This window comes from Euleptes europaea, chromosome 3 (assembly GCF_029931775.1).
Source record: "Euleptes europaea isolate rEulEur1 chromosome 3, rEulEur1.hap1, whole genome shotgun sequence".
Classification (NCBI taxonomy): Eukaryota; Metazoa; Chordata; class Lepidosauria; order Squamata; family Sphaerodactylidae; genus Euleptes; species Euleptes europaea.
The window spans coordinates 6,164,058-6,182,082 of record NC_079314.1 but is presented as its reverse complement, the minus strand read 5'-3'; the positions used below and the strand labels follow the sequence as shown (position 1 = coordinate 6,182,082).

Genomic DNA, 18,025 nt, shown 5'->3' with positions numbered 1-18,025 from the left:
GGACTCACCAGCCCACCCCAGACCTTTCCCCTCTCTCTCCATCCTGCCTATCTCATGTCATAGCCTGTAAAATCTGCCTCGCTGGATCAGACCGGATGTTTGGCTGGCCCAGGGTTATCCCATCCCCAGCTAGGTGCCTCTGGGAACTCCCAAGAAGGGCAGAGGTGATGCCACTTCCCCACAGTGGTTTAAAGCACTGGATGCCGCGAACAAACAAGGAGAGTCCGCTCAGATAGCCACTGAGAGATGCCAGCCTCTGTGAGTCTGTCGGATCCTCTTCTAAAGCGATATTAAATGAGTGGCCATTGCTGTATTTTGTGGCAGTGAATCCCACAAATCAGCATTCCAGAAAACAATGCTTCCTTTCGCCTACCCTGCGCCCACTTGCCCACTGATTTCTCAGGTAATCTCAAGCTGTACTGTGGGGCAGAGAGAACGGGTTCTCACTCTTCTATACCATTCAGACCCACTGGGAAGGGGCAGCAACCTTCCTATAATATGTACGGCACCTGGCATGCCACTAACACTACACGACTGTTACCCTGCAGCAGTGCAGAAATAGTAAAAGGGGTACATTTGGATGGGTTTGCCCAGTGTCCAGAATCTAGCAGCACTGCATTATGGGTAACTTTTAAAAAAACTCCTGGAGGCAGGACTATGGCTCAGTCCCTCCCACCCCTCCTCATTCGGGAGGGAGACTCACGGCGCGTTGAGCACCAGCCGGTCCCACTGGCCCTTGATGTCGTCATCCTCTGGCTGCTCTGTGATGTAGAGGCCGTCGAACTCCAGCTTCCGGGCCAGCTCCTTCTCGCGCTTGAAGATGACCAGCGGCACTTTGAGGCAATTGTAGCCGATGATGCACAGGAAGGACACCAGCGTGTGGACAATGGACAGGAACTGCAGGGCCGGCTGCATGTAGCCTGTGCTCTCCTCTAGGAAGAAGTAGACCACGCTGTCCTCGTCATCTTCGTCCCCGTTGCCATCTCCACCGTCGTCATCCCCGCCAAAGCCGGACCCGGACCCTGCGTCCAGCTCCCCTTCGAACCCGGAACCCTCAAACTCCTCTTCGCCTGGGGGAGCATCTGATACCTGGGGAGTGGAAATGGCAAAGGGAGAGAGGATCAGGTTGGAACGAGCCCCCTCCCCACCCCCGCACTTGGGAAGGGCTTGTTCTTAGCCTAGTAATTTCGGTTTGATGCTGGCAAGAGTACCCAGCCACCCTTTTGCTCTAACCATTTTGCCTATAGCTCTCCCCACTTTTGGGATCCTTGTTTATTGCCTCTGGGCCTCTCTCGGGCCTATAAAATGCCGTAGACTCCTCCCCCCTCCCACCTCCCCCCCTCCCCCCCGACACACACACACACAAGCTGTGAGAAGACCCAGCCTTCCCTTCTGTTTCTCGTTCTCTGATCAAGCTCACGGATGGAAATAAAGGAGCTCCGAGATTCCTGCCCCCACCTGCAATCCACAACTACCCAATGAGTCTTCATTAGGTCTATTACCTTGTAGAAGAGCAGGATGAAGTTGAGGGCGAAAGCCAAGAAGAGGGCGAGGAAGCGTAAGTTGTAGAAATTCCTGGACAAGTAATTCTGGAAGGAGAGAAGAGCGTCAGGCTAAGCAAATGGCAAAGCCTGCTTTTAAAAAAGACAAAGCCCCAAATTCCTGTGCCAACATCATGCAAAATCAGTGCGCACCAAGGAAAAAATGATATTCTGCAACCTGGACACACATTAATTATATCTGCTGGTTGGCTGTGCAATCTTTGATTCTGCTTTGGTGAAGCGAGGCATTGAAGCTCCACCCCCTCACTGCTCAAAACTCTTCTTTGGCCTATGAGATGTCTTAGCAAGCCTCTCTTCACAGCCTTAAGGACTGGAAACTTGCATCAAAAATAAAACGTGGCGATGCTCAGTCTGCTGATTCCTGTGCCCAGCACCAGTTTCTGTATTTCCACGGTATTCCAGACATTCTGTAGCCATTTGTTAATTTTGAAGAAAAGTCGGAACTGAAACCTACCTGAAAGCCACACTCATAAATCCCAGGAGTGTGAGACTCATGAGGAAATGCACTCTGCATGTGCTCAAAGGCAGATTCTCCTTAATTTTTATTATACCATGTGTTCCAGGAGAGAACAAGCGTGTGGGCCTAGGGCTTGCAGGAATGCCTTCAAATTGAGCCTGCGCACCTCCCGCTCAAAATGGACGATTTGAGACCACCAACAGATAGCCATCTGAGGCCCGGCTGCCACTCCCACCACCAACAGCTGTCAAGATAGCAAGTCATTGCATATCAGGAACTGTGAGGTCAGGAACACATTGCACTATGGGAAACTGGATTGAGCTGGATAGAGCAGATGTTGCTCATGAGCTGATGAAAGAAGGTGAAATGGGTGCAATGACTAAGCAAATGAGTCAGCTGTGTGCTGATTGGTTCCTGTAAACCTGAAGTGTATAAATGTACTGAGAAATGTAACCAACAGCGTGGGAGATAGTTGGTGGAGTGTCGAGGGTGTGTGAGTTGGATTTTATGCACTGTAAATAAACAATCACTGGCTTTTTGTAGCTTGGCTGTTTCTGGATTCTGTACTAAGGACTCTATAACTAATCCGCCAAGCTCCTCGCGACAGGGTTATGGGCCCAGCCCGCTACGCTACACGAGAGTAGGTAGTGGTGGCATTATTGAGTCAGAGGATCCAGAAGGCTACAGAGCAGTGAGAGAGTCTGAGTGAAGATATGGCTCAGACTGGAATTCCGGTGGAAAAGCTGACTGCTGAGAACTACCACATCTGGTCAGTTCGAATGAAGCAGTATTTAAAGTGTGAGTCCCTGTGGGGTGCTGTGGAGGGGGCCCCTGCTGCTGAAGATGATGAAGAGGAGGAGGCCCCAGTTAGTGCAGCAGATAGGGACCGAGACCGGAAGACGCTGGCAAATATCATTCTGACAGTAGATGATAGCCAACTAATGTATGTGGCTGGGGAAAATAACGCCAAAGAGGCGTGGGCGGCTTTGGGGGCCGTGCACCTACGCATTTCGGCCGGGACTGTCCTTGCGTTAACAAGGAGGCTATACAAGTGCCATAAATCGTCCCTGACGCCAGCCGGAGAGCACCTCAGGACTCTAACAGATTTGTTTAGACAGTTGGAGCTGAGGGGAAAACAATACTCTCCTGAAGACCGCGTGTATGTAATGCTCAGGTCTTTAGACGAGAGCTTCCATGTACTCATCATGTCATTGGAGTGCATGGACGAAGCACTACTCACTCCAGAGTATGTGACCGGACGGATACTTGAAGATGAGGCAAGACGTGAGGAATGCCGAGGGCAGATGACCTCAGCCGTGCAGCGAACACAACCGGTGATTAGAGCAGCTCATCAATCATCGCGGATGACATCAGCCCAGCCGGGAGTTCACCTGGGAGGAGCCCTGCAGATGACGTCAGCCCATTTCGGGAGACTACGCAGATGACGTCAGCCCTGGGGAATTGGCAACCCAGAGAAGCAAGTTTCTTCCCTACGCAGAAAGCACCGAAGCAAGCGCATGGAGCTGGGGGCCGTGGGCTTGAAGATTACAAGCAGGAGCCAGAGGAGCACGTGTGATTTGTGAAGAAATGCTACAGCTGTGGCTCAACGCGGCATCTTCAAAGAGACTATCCGCAGAGGAGAAGACAACAAAATAAAAAGGACAGCACAAGGCTGTTTTCTATGTCTACAGCTGTTGTTCTGGTAGAAGCCGGTAAGGACTCTGATTTATGGCTGCTCGACAGCGGAGTAAGTGAGGTATTCACTAATGAGGCTATTAACTTGAGCAATAAAACAGAGTCAGCCAGAACACATGTGAGCCTAGCTGATGGGAAGAGGTTGGCTGTAAAGTGTGAGGGGGATTTGTTTTTTCCTACCTTAAATTACACTTTTAAAAACGAATTGTGCGTACCTTCCTTAAAAAATAATCTGCTCAGTGTATCAGCCCTGGCAAAAGCAGGCTTCACTGTAATGTTTAAAGACAAAGCATGCAGTGTAAGTCAAGAAGGAGCTTTGCTATTAACAGGGAACCTGAAGCAGAATGTATATGTGGTTAGCAGAGAGACCCTACAAGCCAAGAATGTAGAGGTGGGGAATGTAAATCCCCATGATGAATGTGTTCATTTATTACATCGCAGGCTGGGTCACGCCAATTTTCATATCATAAAGAAGACCCTAGAGTAGTTGGGTGGTGTGAAATTAAATAAGTGCAGTAAGTTTTTGGACTGCACAGTCTGTAAATCTGCAAAGAGTAAAAGGTGCCCCATAGCCAAAGCAAGCCAAAGTGACCCAAAGATCCCTACAATTAATCCATGTAGATATCTGTGGCCCTTTCACTGCAAGTGTGTCAGAAAACCGTTATGTTTTGGTGATCATAGATGATTTCATGAGGTTTGGGTGGGTCTACTTGCTTAAGCAAAAGAGTGAGGCTTGTCAAACCTTGAAATATTGGCTTGCCAGAATGGAGAGGCAACTAGATTTGCAAGTGGTAGCCATTCAAAGCGACAGAGGCGGCGAGTTTCAGTCTCAGGCCCTGATCCAATGGCTGGAAAGTAAGGGGATAGAACACCGCTTAGCTAACCCCTGTGTGCCATAAGAAAATGGGATTGCTGAAAGAAGAGGAGGGTACTTACAGTCTATGATGCAAGCATTGCTCAAGGATGCTAACCTGAAGCCTACCTACTGGGCAGAGGCAATTAAAGTAGCCTGCTATTTAATTAATAGACTGTGGACTTCAAGCCTTAATGATATTCCCTACAGGGTACTTTATGGGAAGAATCCTTCTTTAAAACACCTGAAAATATTTGGAACAAAGGGGTGGGTCAATATTCCACTTAAGCATAGAAGGAAAGGTGGCAAAAAGTCCAAGCAAATGCTGTTTCTAGGGTACCAGAGTGCAGCTAAATCCTACAGATTTGCAAATGACCAAAACAAAATAGCCTTTAGTAGGTCAGCAAGCTTTGCAGAAGCTCAGAATTGGCAAAGGCAGTTCTAAAGCTAAACAAGGCTTTGTATGGGCATCAGTCAGCCAAAGAATGGAACAATTGCCTTGATAATGCAGTAAAGCAGTTAGGCTTTAAGCAATGTGTGTCTGATTCATGTTTGTACACAAGGTGCGAGGGTCATAAAGTCATTTACCTTCTGATTTATGTTGATGACCTGATGGTGATGACAAGCAATAAATATGAACAGGAGCAGTTCCAGAAGGAGTTGGGTGAATGGTTTAAACTCAAGTGTTTAGGGGAGATTACTAATTACCTAGGGGTGGAGATAAGGAGAGACACTGATGGAATGTTCTCCCTATCACAACGAAACAAAATTCAGCTATTGTTAGAAAAGTATAATATGCTGGAAGCAAATGTTGTGGAATCCCCTATGACAACAGGCTATGCAAAAGATGAAGCAGAAAGCAAAGGTTGTGATAAAACGTTGTACCAATCTTTGATTGGAAGCTTGTTGTATCTGGCATGTTGGACTAGACCTGAAATATATCAGTCTTTACACTGTTTGAGTAAACACAATGTTGATCCCAAAGACAGGGACTGGAAAGCAGCAAAGAGAGTGCTGAGGTATTTAAAGGGTACCATAAACAAAAGACTGTATTTGAAGGCCAATAGTGGAAAGTTGGAAGCATATGCAGATGCTTCCTGGGCCGATGAGAAACACGCCAGGTCTACAACAGAGTATGTAATCTATTTAGACAAGGAACCAATACAATGGAAGTCACAGAAGCAATCGTTTGTGGCTACTAGCACCTGTGAAGCGGAGTACAGTGCGATCAGTGAATGCAGTACTCAGATTGAATGGTTTGTGTATCTGCTAAAGGAATTAGGTGTAAGTGTGCCACTGCCTGCCGTGATATACACAGATAATGAGGCAGCTAAACAATTAGCCAATGAACAGTGTTTTAGGAGCAAGAGTAAACATATCAGGATACGATATGAAAATGTATCTGATGCTGTGGAGAAAAACCTAACGTGTGAAAAAATGTTCAGGTGTGGAAAATGTGGCAGATCTATTCTCCAAAACAATAGACTGTCAGAGGTTTGTAAAATTGACAGACCTGATATGCATGGCTTGAGAAGGAGTGTCAAGATAGAAAGTCATTGCATATCAGGAACTGTGAGGTCAGGAACACATTGCACTGTGGGAAACTGGATTGAGCTGGATAGAGCAGGTGTTGCTCATGAGCTGATGAAAGAAGGTGAAATGGGTGCAATGACTAAGCAAATGAGTCAGCTGTCTGCTGATTGGTTCCTGTAAACCTGAAGTGTATAAATGTACTGAGAAATGTAACCAACAGCGCAGGAGATAGTTGGTGGAGTGTCAAGAGTGTGTGAGTTGGATTTTATGCACTGTAAATAAACAATCACTGGCTTTTTGTAGCTTGGCTGTTTCTGGATTCTGTACTAAGGACTCTATAACTAATCCGCCAAGCTCCTCGAGATAAGAGCACCATTCTGTTGGCCTCCGCAGGCTACAAAGTGACCTCGGATTTGTACCTGTTTGACTGTCATGGAACCAGAGGGTTGTGGTAAGGGTGTGGAGAGTCCTATGTCTGAGTTCCCTAGCTTGCCTTCTCTCACAGAATTGCTCCCAGAGTTCCTTAGTGAAAGACAGCTAACGCAAGTTCAAGTCTGTGGTGCGGGCACACTCAGGAGTCCCCCCTCCCCTGATCCAAACAGCCCCTACCAAGAATTTTATCCTCTGGATCTCCAGCTCATTCCAAAACTCCATGCCCCCCTCCTCGGCATCCTTCTTCTCCCGCTGGGCCACCTTCTTTTTCTCCTTGGCAGGCGGTGCTGGCTTCTCTTCCTTCTTGGGTTCTTCTTCTGCCTCTTTCTTCTCCTCTTCCTCCTCTTTGGCTGCCTTCTCTCCATTTTCAGCACTGAAGGCAGACAGAGGAAAGACCGGCAGGTTAAAGAAGGACATATTAACAGCCCTCCAAGTTCAGACTAGCGGTCCATCTACTCCAGCATTCTGCTACCCCCAGAGGCCAGCTGGATGTCCCCAAAGGCCTACTCCCCCTTTTGCCCCCCCCCGAGATACTCAGAGACGTATTGCCACGGAATGTGAAGGTTTCATTTAGCCATTTTGGTCTGTAACCCCGGACAAGTACGTTGCCCCATCCCCTTTTCAGGCCTGCTAAACTAGTAGCCATCCTGTGGAAGTGAGTTCCAGAAGCTTCACTGGTTGAGGGAAGAAGTACTTCCTTCTGTCTGTCCTGAATCTATTACTAATCGTCTCTACCAGGTGCCCCTGAGTTCGAGTCTTGTGGAAGAGGGAGAAAACGTTCTTTCAATCCACTTTCTTTGCACAGCCTAGACAAACTGTATATGTTTGCATGACTGTTCATAGTTTACGTACCATATTCTGGTTCTGCTAGTAACGGGAGGGGCAAGAACACCCTCCCCACCCCCCAGAACCATTTATGATCACATTCTGCCACCTCTCTTGGCAGGTGTAGGTCACAGACTACCACATACATCTTCACCATCCAACAGGACTAGAACCTTGCTTTTTCATAAAATGAAGGCAAAGAAAGGAGAACTGGGTCCTCAGCATCACACGCCGTGGCTGTTCTGTGGTCTCGTGGTACAGCAGCCGGCCTCTGAACCCAGCTCATGTTAGCAAGTCACTCACTCTGCTTTCTCGGGCTCCACTGGAGGTTCTTCAATCTTCTCTGGCTCTGGTTCTACTTCCTCCTCCCCTTCAGCCTGAGGGTCCCAAGAATACAGACTGACGTGAGTGGATAGCACAAGAAAATACAGACTGGTGAACCAGTATCCCGCAGGGGTGTGGAACAAAATCGGTGTGCATTTGGCACAAAGGCTTAACCCAGAAATGTGGGAATCCCGGATCCCTCTTGCAGACAGACGCAAAACCCCTCAATCTAAGAGCCACAGGGCAGGTGAGTTCTTGGGCTCTACCTTTCCGGCAAGTTAGCTTGGTAGACAAACGGAGTGGTTATGTGAGGAGCGTTTGGCACCCCCGTCTTCAGCATGGTCTGGAGCCTTCCCACAACAAAGGCCCAGGGCATTTCTGTTTAATGGCGACCCCTGTGCTCTCCCAGCACCAGACTGGAACCACCAACCCTCAGTTTTACTGTGAAGGGTTCTTTTCTTTTTTTGTAAATTGGGGAGGGGGGGATCCAGGATTCCTGGCTCCCTCAAAACCATGGCTTCCCTACTCTCCTACTCATTCCATTAACCAGAGTCCAGGAATTCACCATGCTGAGAGCCAGTATGGTGTAGTGCAGTGATCCCAAACGGGGTACCCGAGGGGGGCCATGGTGCCCACCAACACCTTTCCTGGTGCCCACCGAGTGTTTATAGGAAGTGGGCAGTGACAGGTGGGGCTTTTGCCCAGCAAGGCTTCTGATTGGCTGTGCAGATTTTTTTTAATGTTGCTTTGACAGCAGCTGACACCAGAGCATGAGGATCTATACTGTGTTACTGAAGTTAAGCTGTGGCCATCATTTTGTGGCTGGTTCCGCCTTCTGCGGCAGCTGTTTTGTTGCTGCGCCCACTATGCCACATGTCAGATTTCCAGATGTGCCCGCAGGCTGGAAAAGGTTGGAGTCCCCCAGTGTAGTGGTTAAGAGTGTCAAGTTGGTCTCTGGGAGGTTTGAATCCCCACTTGTCCCCTGGAAGCTCGCTGAGTGACCTTGGGCCAGCCAACCTACCTCACAAGGTTGCTGTGAGGATAATAAGGAAGAGAGGAGAACGATGTAAGTCGCTATGGGTCCCCGTTGGGGAGAAAGGCAGGATATAATTTTTAAAAAAAATAATAAATCCTTTTTTAAAAAATTCATCCCTTTTGTAGACAACATTTCAACCCCCAAACTTACGACCAGTTTTCTCTTGAGGATGGGAGAGCCTTCAGGTGTGGGCGGCTCCACGGGGGTCGTGTCGCCCATATCTCCAAGTCCACCATGCGAATCTGGTCCCATGGGCCGGAAATGCTCTTTCTTCATGTCTACTCCAAAGACCTCGCCACCTTCAGCGGGAGCTTCTTCCTTGCCAGGCTCGGCTGTTTCCATCTCTTCCCCTTCCTCTGCCATCTGCTCAACTTCCTCAGAAGGGGCCACGTCTCCATGAACTTCGTCTTGCGTTGGGTCGGGCATGCTGGCCAGCAGTTCAGTCATGGTGATCTTCTTGGCCTCCTCTACCAGGCCCCCACCAAAGAGTGTGTTCCAGATGAGCAGGAAGATACCCTTGAAGACGTTGCAGACAAAGAAGAGGATCCCAATAAAGATGGTGTAGAAGAAAGTAGCCACCCCCACGGCCATCTCCTTGAACGTCATCTTCTTGATTTTACGGAACTGCCGGCGGATGTTGCGATAGGTGAACATGCGGAAGAAGTTGATAACACTTTCCACAAACTCCCCAAAGGCCGAGGATGCCTCCGATGGTGCCGACACCTTCTCAGCTTCCCCTTCAGCCCCTTCGCCTTCCTCCTCCTCCTCTTCCTCCTCCTGCCCTTCCTCCTCTGAAATCTGTGCCGCAATCTGCATCTCAAAGATGGTGTCCTCGCAGAAGTTGATGAAGAGCTCCATCTTCTCCGATTCTCCCCCTTCGTTGACCACGTCAAAAATGAACTGCCGCTTGGATTCTTTCACCTGGGGCATTTCCCACTGGGTCTTGTTGGTCTCACTGATCTCAAAGTAGATGCGCTCGATGCGCTTGCTGGAGCCCATAATTTCGATGCGGCCCAGGTAGGGGCGGAAGTAGTTGAGGATGCACTCTGACAGCTCCAGGAATGTCTTGAGGCGGTTGTCGTGAGGCATGTGTTCAGAGAGGTTGGTCAGCAGCACTGCGATGTTGAAGCCGATGTCTTTGGCAGGCTCCTGGAAGCGGTTGGCAAACTCCTCGTAGTCGATCATCTCGTTCTCATCGGCCTCCGAGCAAGAGAGCAGGAACTGGATCTCGGAGGGAGTGTACTGCTTCTGGCTGTCCATGGCCTTCTGGAAATCTTTCTTGGAGATCAGCCCCCGTGGATCTGTGACGTAGTCCCGGAAGGCATCCGAAGCCACAATGTCCTTCAGCTTCAAGAACATATCGAAGAACTTGAGAATCATTTCCACGTTGCTGGAGGATTCCACCAACATATCCACCATCTGCCGAGCAATGGTGCCATTCACCACGTTCCCTGCGGAGACACAAGGAGGATAAAATCTACCAAGTCAGTAATGGGAAGAAGCAAAGATGTATGACCAACAGGTGTGCGGATGCTGCATTTATTTATTTAGTTAAAACGTTTATTAGCCAACTTTCTTCCTTATGGAGCTCAAGGGGGGTTACAATATAAATAAAATATATAAAATAGAGTAGATAAATCCAAAATTTAAAATCACAATTTAGGACTGCTTTTATCAAATGCAAACTCAAATTTTTGTGGCATTACATATTGCATGTATTCAAATGCTTTATTGCATTGCCATCTACTTTTTAAATCCAATTTGCACTGATGTAAACTCTTTCCACAGCTGAAATATTTCTATGGTTTCCCCCCGTGTGAAATAAGGTGTTCACTCTGACTGAAGCTTTTTCCACACTCCAGGCATTTATACGTTTTCTCCACTGTGATAATTCTTTGATGGGAACTTAGCTTATCCTTCCACCCAAAGCTTTTTCGACACTCCAGGCATTTATATGTTTTCTTCACTGTGTGTGTTTGAAAAGACAGATGAAGAAAGGGACACTCAACCAGATCAGCAGACTTCAGTTGAGTTACAAACACTATTTGACCTGGGTGAACATAAGTGAGAAGCCAGCGGAGAACAGAACCATGGACCCTCCGCTATGCCACGTTGGCTGGTTTTGGACAGTTCACTTGCTCACCTCAAAAACAGGAATGGCAGCCTCCTTTCTCAGACATGGTCTGAGGGCAGACAAGAATGAACAGACATGCTGATGAGAGGTGGCACTTGGGAAAGAAAGGAAGATGGCAAAACCAGCAAGCAGGTGTAGGAGAGATCTCTGGAAAGACGGGGAAGCAGGGAGAGGCTGACAGCCAGCGTGGTGTAGTGATTAAGAGCGACAGACTCTAATTTGGAGAACTGGGTTTGATTCCCCACTCCGCCACATGAAGCCTTCTGGGTGATCTTGGGCTAGTCACAGTTCTCTTCGAACTCTCTCAGCCTCTCCTACCTCACAGGGTGTCTGTTGTGAAGAGGGGAAGGGAAAGTGATTGTAAGCCGGTTTGAGACTCCTTAAAGGTAGAGAAAATCAGGGTATAAAAACCAACTCCTCTTTTTCTATATAGGGAAGGAGCCATAGCACAGTGGGAGAGCACATGCAAAGCAAAGGAGCTGACGTCTTGAGTTCAATCCATGGCATTTCAACTTCAAAGGATTTCCAGTGCAGGAAAAGAATGCCAATTGGAGAGCTGCTGCCAATCAGAACAGACAAGACTGATCCAGACAGAAGGGCCAACGGTATAAACAGGTTCAAGTTGCCCAAGCCCCGTCCTCAATCCAGCCAGTCCAATACTAGTGCTGGCTCTCCAAGGCCTCAGGCAAAGGTTCCATCCCTGCTTCCAGAGACGGAATCTGAGACCTTACATACAGAGGGAGAGCAAGTGCCTCGCATGCAGATGGTCCCAGGTTCAATCCAAATTATCTCCAGTTCAAAGGATCAGGTAGATGATGAGAATCACCTTTGCCAGGGACCCTGGAGAGCCACTTCCAGTCTGAACGGACAAGACTGGCCTTGACGGATCAAAGATCCGACTCACAACAAGGCAGGTTTATGTGCATTCATGCCAGTCATATGATCCAGCACCAAACCTTGGGGCAAGGGTCCCCAACCTTTTTGGGCCCATGGGCACCTTTGGAATTCTGACACAGGGTGGTGGGCACAACCACAAAATCACCACCGCAGGAGGTAGAGCCACACACGGAGGAAGTCCAAGTGCAGGGGATAAGAATAGGAATTTTTTTAAATGCACCGGGAAAGAGGCGTATGAGAGAGAATAAAACCAACACTGCGCTAGCAGCTGCTGCTGGAACAATGTTAATAATCTGCACCACCGATCAGATTTTCAATGGCCAACCAGAAGCCCTGCTAGGCAAGAGCCCCACCTGGCCCCACCCACTTTCTAAAAGCACTTTGTGGGTGCCAGGAAAAGTGCCCACAAGCACCATGTGGGGACCACTGCCCTGGGGGGCCACAGTAGAACTTGGGGTAGGGTTGTCAGGTCCCTCTTTGCTACCGGTGGGAGGTTTTTGGGGTGGACACTGAGGAGGACAGGGTTTGGGGAGGGGAGGGGCTTCAATACCATAGAGCAGGGGTCCTCAAACTAAGGCCCGAGGGCCGGATCCGGCCCCCGGAGGGCTTTTGTCTGGCCCGGGGACCAAGGAAGCCAGTCCCCCCTTGCCCCCCTCCCCAGAGCTTTTCTGGGCTTCCTGGCTGTGTACGCACAACTGGAAGCCTCCCTCCCGCCCCAGTCGCCCCCTTCCCTGCTCCCTCTCCAGCCCCAAACCCCTTTCCTGGGCACACAAGGCATCTTGCTGCTTCGCATGCCGCCCGGTCGCCCCCTTCCCCCTCTCCCTCCCAGGCCCAAAACCTCCTTTCCTGGGTGCGCGAGGCGTCCTGCTGCCTCGCACGCCGCCCAGTCGCCCCCTTCCTGTCCTGGCGTTCCTGTTTTGGCCACAGTTGGCAGCGTTCTCACGGCTCGGGGCTCTCTCTCCTCCTGGGGGTATCCTTGTGGCCTGGAGGTAATTGTAGGGGGCCCTTGGGGGGGCTGGGCATATCTCCAGGGAGAAGAAAAAGACTTGTGGCCATTTATGCACAGGAGGTTTTGCCTTGGATTTGCCGCTCTCCAGATGCACATTTTCCCCATCCGAATTCTCAGAACTCAAAAGTAAATTCCCCCCACCCCCACCCCAGGGGAGAGTTTGGAGAATTCGGATGGGGAAAATGTGCATCTGGAGAGCGGCAAATCCAAGGCAAACCCTTCCATGAATAAATGGCCTTGGTTTTTACATGCCAACTTTCTCTACCACTAAAGGGAGACTCAAATTGCCTTACAATCCCCTTCCCATACCCTCCCACAACAGACTCCCTGTGAGGCAGGTGGGGCTGAGAGAGCGCTAACAGAGCTGTAACTTGCCCAAGGTCAGCCAGCTGGCTTCGTGAGTAGGGGTGGGGAAACCAACCAGGTTCACCAGATTAGCCTCCGCTTCTCACGTGGAGGAGTGGGGAATCAAACCCGGTTCTCTAGAGTCCCCGCTCCCAACCACCACTCTTAACCACTACAGGGGGAAGGACCGGGCTTGTAAGGAGGATGCTTTTCCGGAGAGCCCCCTCGCGCCGCCGCCTCCTCCCTCGAAACAGTCCAGCCCCCAACAGTGTTTGAGGGACAGTGAACTGGCCCCCTGTTTAAAAAGTTTGAGGACCCCTGCCATAGAGTCTAATTGTCAGAGTGGCCATTTTCTCCAGGGGAACTGATTTCTATCGGCTGGAGATCAGTTGTAATAGCCGGAGATCTCCAGCCACCACCTGGAGGTTGGCAACCCTAACTTGGGGGAAAGCTGTGCAAGATCCATACCTTCGAGCAGAGACAGGAGCATCACCACCATGTCCTTCTGAAGATCCAGCAGCTCCTTCAGAAGCCCAATCTGGCTCGAATCCTGGAGCGGGGAAGGGGAGCACAAGGCATTGAGCACCGCGGAAACAGACCCGCACCTCCCCCCTCCTTCCGCCCCGTCCCCAAGAATGTGCATGCAAGGCACCTCTCCCTTTCTTGTCCACATCCCATCCTGTAATACACCAGCCAGCTCCTTGCAGAGACCAGGCCGAGTGTAGGTGTGTGTGTGTGTGGGGGGCAGAGGTAAGGTACTCTAACGCCATCAAGAAGCCATGCCCAGGCTGTGACCACCAAACCCCCTGGCAGTGCTTCCTGGCGAGGGCCCCCTGAGCCCAGGAGGGATCACAGCACCTGGCCGGAGGTGTGGTATCTGAAGTTAAGGTAGGTCTGTCCCACTTAAGCCTGCTGCCAGGTGCAGCCGTAACCCTGCCCTGCGCAAAGAACACCAATCGCTCTGGCTGCCAACCTGTCCAGATGGCCTGGGCCTCTTTTCCCTCTAGCCTCTCACCCTCCTTGTCAGAGAACGGTGCCACAAAAGGACCACCGCGAGGGCTGCAAAATGTGTACACAAGCAGGGGGGCGCGCGTTTCTCTCTTTGGAGAAGCGGCAATTCCCCTCTTACCTCAGGGTAGGATTCGCTCCGAAATTGGTCCTCGTGGGCAGCGCAACAGAGAGATAATTTTGGTGAGGGGAGATTTCCCCAGGGGTGCCGCTTCCCTCCCCGCTGCCATTTCCCAGCCCCACTCCGGCAATGTCACGTTGAGGGCGCTGGGATTGGGGCCCTCCCTCTCGGGTTACTCTCTCCAGCATGGAACATGCTGGTCATTGTCTGTACTACAAACTTGTAGCAGCTTTATTTCATTCATTTAGTCACCCCCACACACACACCCAAGAATCCTGGGATGTGGAGACTGCTGAAGGCACTGAGAACTCTCTGTTGAATATTCCTGCCCCTGTGCAAGTATGATTCCCAGGGATTCCTGGGAAGAGGAAATGGCTGGCTCACTACGTCTGGAATGCAGAAATGCCCTTGGCGACCCTGAAGCATGTGGCAAGTAGCAGCAATGTTGGGTCTGGTTTAGAGTCAATGGCTGCATGAGGGGTCCCCAACGTGGTTCCCTTGGGCACTGTGGCAACTGCCAACACCTTTCTTGGCACCCAAGTGTTTTTAGAAAGTGGGCAGGGCTAGGTGGGGCTTCTGCCTAGCTTTTGATTGGCCATTGGAGATCTGATTCCATTTTGTGGCTGGCTCTTCCTCCTGCGGCAGCCATTTTGTGGCTATGCCCACCATGCTATGTCAGAATTCCAAAGGTGCCCTCAGGCTCCAAAAGGCTGGGGACCCCTGAGCTGAATCCTGCAGGCCTGTTCTGCCGGCCCAGGAGCTTTCCTCCGGTGGAAGGAGCCTCCCCGCCCCCCGCCCCCCGATGCAGAATGCTCAGAGGGTCTTGCATTAGAGGAAGGCTCCTTCCGCTGCAGGAATAAATCCACAGGATCCAGCCAGGCGCCACGTCAGCTGCGGCTACCGACCAGCTGGGGATGCCAGCCGCAGTCACTCCAGATGGGCGACTGCTGAATTCCCCTCTCCCACTTGCCCCCCCACCCCAAAAGCCCATGGTGGACCAAAATGCGGCGGGATGTGGCATGAGCCAGCAAGCCAAAGCAATGACCAAGCAGGGCCCTTTGCCAGCCCCATTTGTGAAGGTGGCTGGGAGGAGCAGAGAGAAGCAGGAAGGACAGAAAGAGAGGAAGTGGGGAGGGGGCGCAGAGTGATGCATAAGCGCCAGCCACTGCAGACCTAGAGAGGAAATCAGGCCAGACCAACCACAAATGAGTCCCTGAACCAAGGGATTCCGGGGGGAAGCAAAGCATTCTTCCCTTCCTTGGGAGTGAAGCTGTGGGTCGGTGAGTTGGTAAGGAAGGCAGGGGTTAGGTAGTGGTGTCTGCGTGGGAAACAGGGCAGTAACGGCTCTGTATCCCAAGGACCTGTCTACCCCATACATTTTTATCCTGCCCTTCCTCCAAAGGAGCTCAGGATGGTGTCCATGGTTCTCCCTTCCCTTTTTATTCTCAGAACAGCCCTGCGAGGTAGGTTAGGCTGAGAGATGATAACCGTCCCAAGACCACCCATGACGCTTCTTAGGGATTTTAGCCTAGTCTTGCTTTATAACCTAAAAAAGGATGCTGGCAGATTAAAACTAGCACTGAAGTTTGACGCATGGGCCCATTTTTAAGGTTTGCTCATGCTGTCACCTTTTCCTTATAATTTTCAGGGGTTGGAGGATCTTGCATTACACATTCTTGCATAACCTTTGTTTGTTTGTTTATTCATTTATTTAATCTCCTTCTACTTCCACTCTGAGCATTGTGAGCCACTGGTGACTGCCTTTTACTCATCACAGGGCGCATACTGTAAGGAAGGAGACGGTGGGGGTGGTGGTCCCAAAGCAGGAACCCTAGGACCAGCCACTCTCCTCTCTATGCCCAAACCACAGCTTGTCTGAGGAGGGAGCTGCTCATCTGCCCGCTACCTCCACAGATGGCCCGGGGGTGGAATTAAGTCTGGTGACACAGGATGCTAAGGTTTTTGTTTGGCCGTCTCAAACCGCTGACCCTGGCCTGCCTTCTTCGGCCCTGCACAGGCTGAGCTTCGCCTTCTGACGGCCGAACAGAAGACATGCCTGTGGCAGCTCCCCCACCCCAACCCAACGCACACGTTTCTTGCTTTGGCCTCCCCCAAGTATTGCTGCAAAACCAGTTTAAAATTGGGACAGAAATATGAATGGGGCGTATCTGTGCGACTGCAGTTTAACTTGGTCGGGCCAGATGAAAAGAAAGACAAGGTAAGGAGGCAGAGGGAGAGAAAAGCAAAGAGAAGGAGGGAAGGAAGAAAAGAAAGAGAGAAGACATTCTGCGCTGGCGTGAGATGGCCGCGTGCTACGTAAAAGGTTCTTACGCCATTTCGAAGTCCTGGGGGTTGGGTCATCTGTCACACATCAGAATAAAAATGTTATTCAGAAACATTTTTAAGAACATTTTTGTATTTTTGTGAGGTGTACCATCCAGCACGTTCCTTTATTACTCAGATTAGCTGCCCTCCATGTGTGGGGGAGCAGGTGGTGTGTATGTTTGGGGTAGGCCTGGGGATGACGTTCATCGTTTTCTCAATGGAAGAACCGATCGTGGGGAGGGCAGAGAAACCAGGAGGCTTGGTTCCCTGCTACTCCCCCCTTCCCCATGGTCTCACCACTAGATTTCACTCCTTCCCTGAGTCCTGGAGTTGGAAGGAAGGGGCCTTAGAGGCCATATAGTCCAACCCCCTGGTCAATGCAGGAGATCCAAAGCTTGAGCATCCTTGATAGAAGAGTATCCAGCCTCTGCTTCAGAATGGTCACAGAGCTCACAACCCTTCTAGATAGATGAGTGTGCAGTTCAAATGTGTGAGCCTTCAATCCCAGGTCCACAATCCGTAGAACTCTGGCTGTTACCGCACTAGGTATTCCCAGCAATGTATCAAGAGTTTGGAAATGTTATAAAAAACATCGCTTTAAAAGGGTTTTTGGATGCCACGGCTAAAAAATGGTTGGAAGACGTCTTCACAGCTAAAGGGGCCAAACAAAGTTCGAACAGTATTTTTTATAACAGTTTCAAACTCTTAATACATCGTTGGGAATACATAGAAAGTGCGAACAGTATTTTTTATAACATTTCCAAACTCTTAATACATCGCTGGGAATACCTAGTGCGGTAACAGCCTCTGTTATAGCTTTAGGGAAGAGGAGGCTTTCGAAACCCTCTGCCAGCCCTACCGAGGCTACAGAGAACCCTTCCCTAAGTGAGAAACAGGATCGGTGACATGGAGGGCTGAACCAAACTCCATTGCTTAGTCTCTCCCACAAAATCAGGAATCGATGCACCACTTTTTTGGCAGTCTGGTTCCTCGCACAAGTACAATCATATTTTAACCTTCCTATGCTCTACGATGCATGCATGATTTTGGTCCTCCACTTTGAGAAACTCAAGCAACACCAACCAGTACCGCTGGTAGTTGGACCATCCGATATCAGGGTGCCAGCCACCAGCCGCAGAATGAGGGCTGGTTCTATGATATGATTCTATGGCTTGGCTGCTCCCAGCCCTGGGGCTTACCCCTTTGCCGGCAGGGCACCAAATGTAGTGCTTCTGCAGGGACTGGGCCCTCTCCCAGCTGTGAATGGGGCTTCCAAGAGAAGTTCCAAGAACTCTCTCCAAATTTCTAGGTGGGTTCCAAGACAGAGGGGAGAGAGTCCAACACGGGGTGGGGGTGCACGTGTCTTTCTGTCAGGGGTGAATGTGGTATAAAGGACGGCCAGATGGTGAAATACAAAAATGGTTCTTTTCGAAAGGAACGCCCAAAGCTGTTGCTGAGATTGGGAACGG

At 50.3% G+C, this 18,025-nt stretch overlaps 1 protein-coding gene across 1 annotated transcript in view; it reads right to left on the bottom strand.

Annotated features, from left to right (window-relative positions):
* RYR1 (ryanodine receptor 1) overlaps positions 1 to 18,025 on the bottom strand; it is a 223,826-nt gene that overhangs the window by 10,659 nt on the left and 195,142 nt on the right. The window contains exons 87-93 of the mRNA XM_056847594.1: positions 16,563 to 16,592; positions 13,571 to 13,652; positions 8,868 to 10,168; positions 7,661 to 7,734; positions 6,710 to 6,905; positions 1,503 to 1,589; positions 704 to 1,089 (exon numbers count right to left, since the gene is read on the bottom strand). Coding sequence (XP_056703572.1) covers positions 704 to 1,089; positions 1,503 to 1,589; positions 6,710 to 6,905; positions 7,661 to 7,734; positions 8,868 to 10,168; positions 13,571 to 13,652; positions 16,563 to 16,592 — 2,156 coding nt within the window. The remainder of the gene's footprint in view (positions 1 to 703; positions 1,090 to 1,502; positions 1,590 to 6,709; positions 6,906 to 7,660; positions 7,735 to 8,867; positions 10,169 to 13,570; positions 13,653 to 16,562; positions 16,593 to 18,025) is intronic.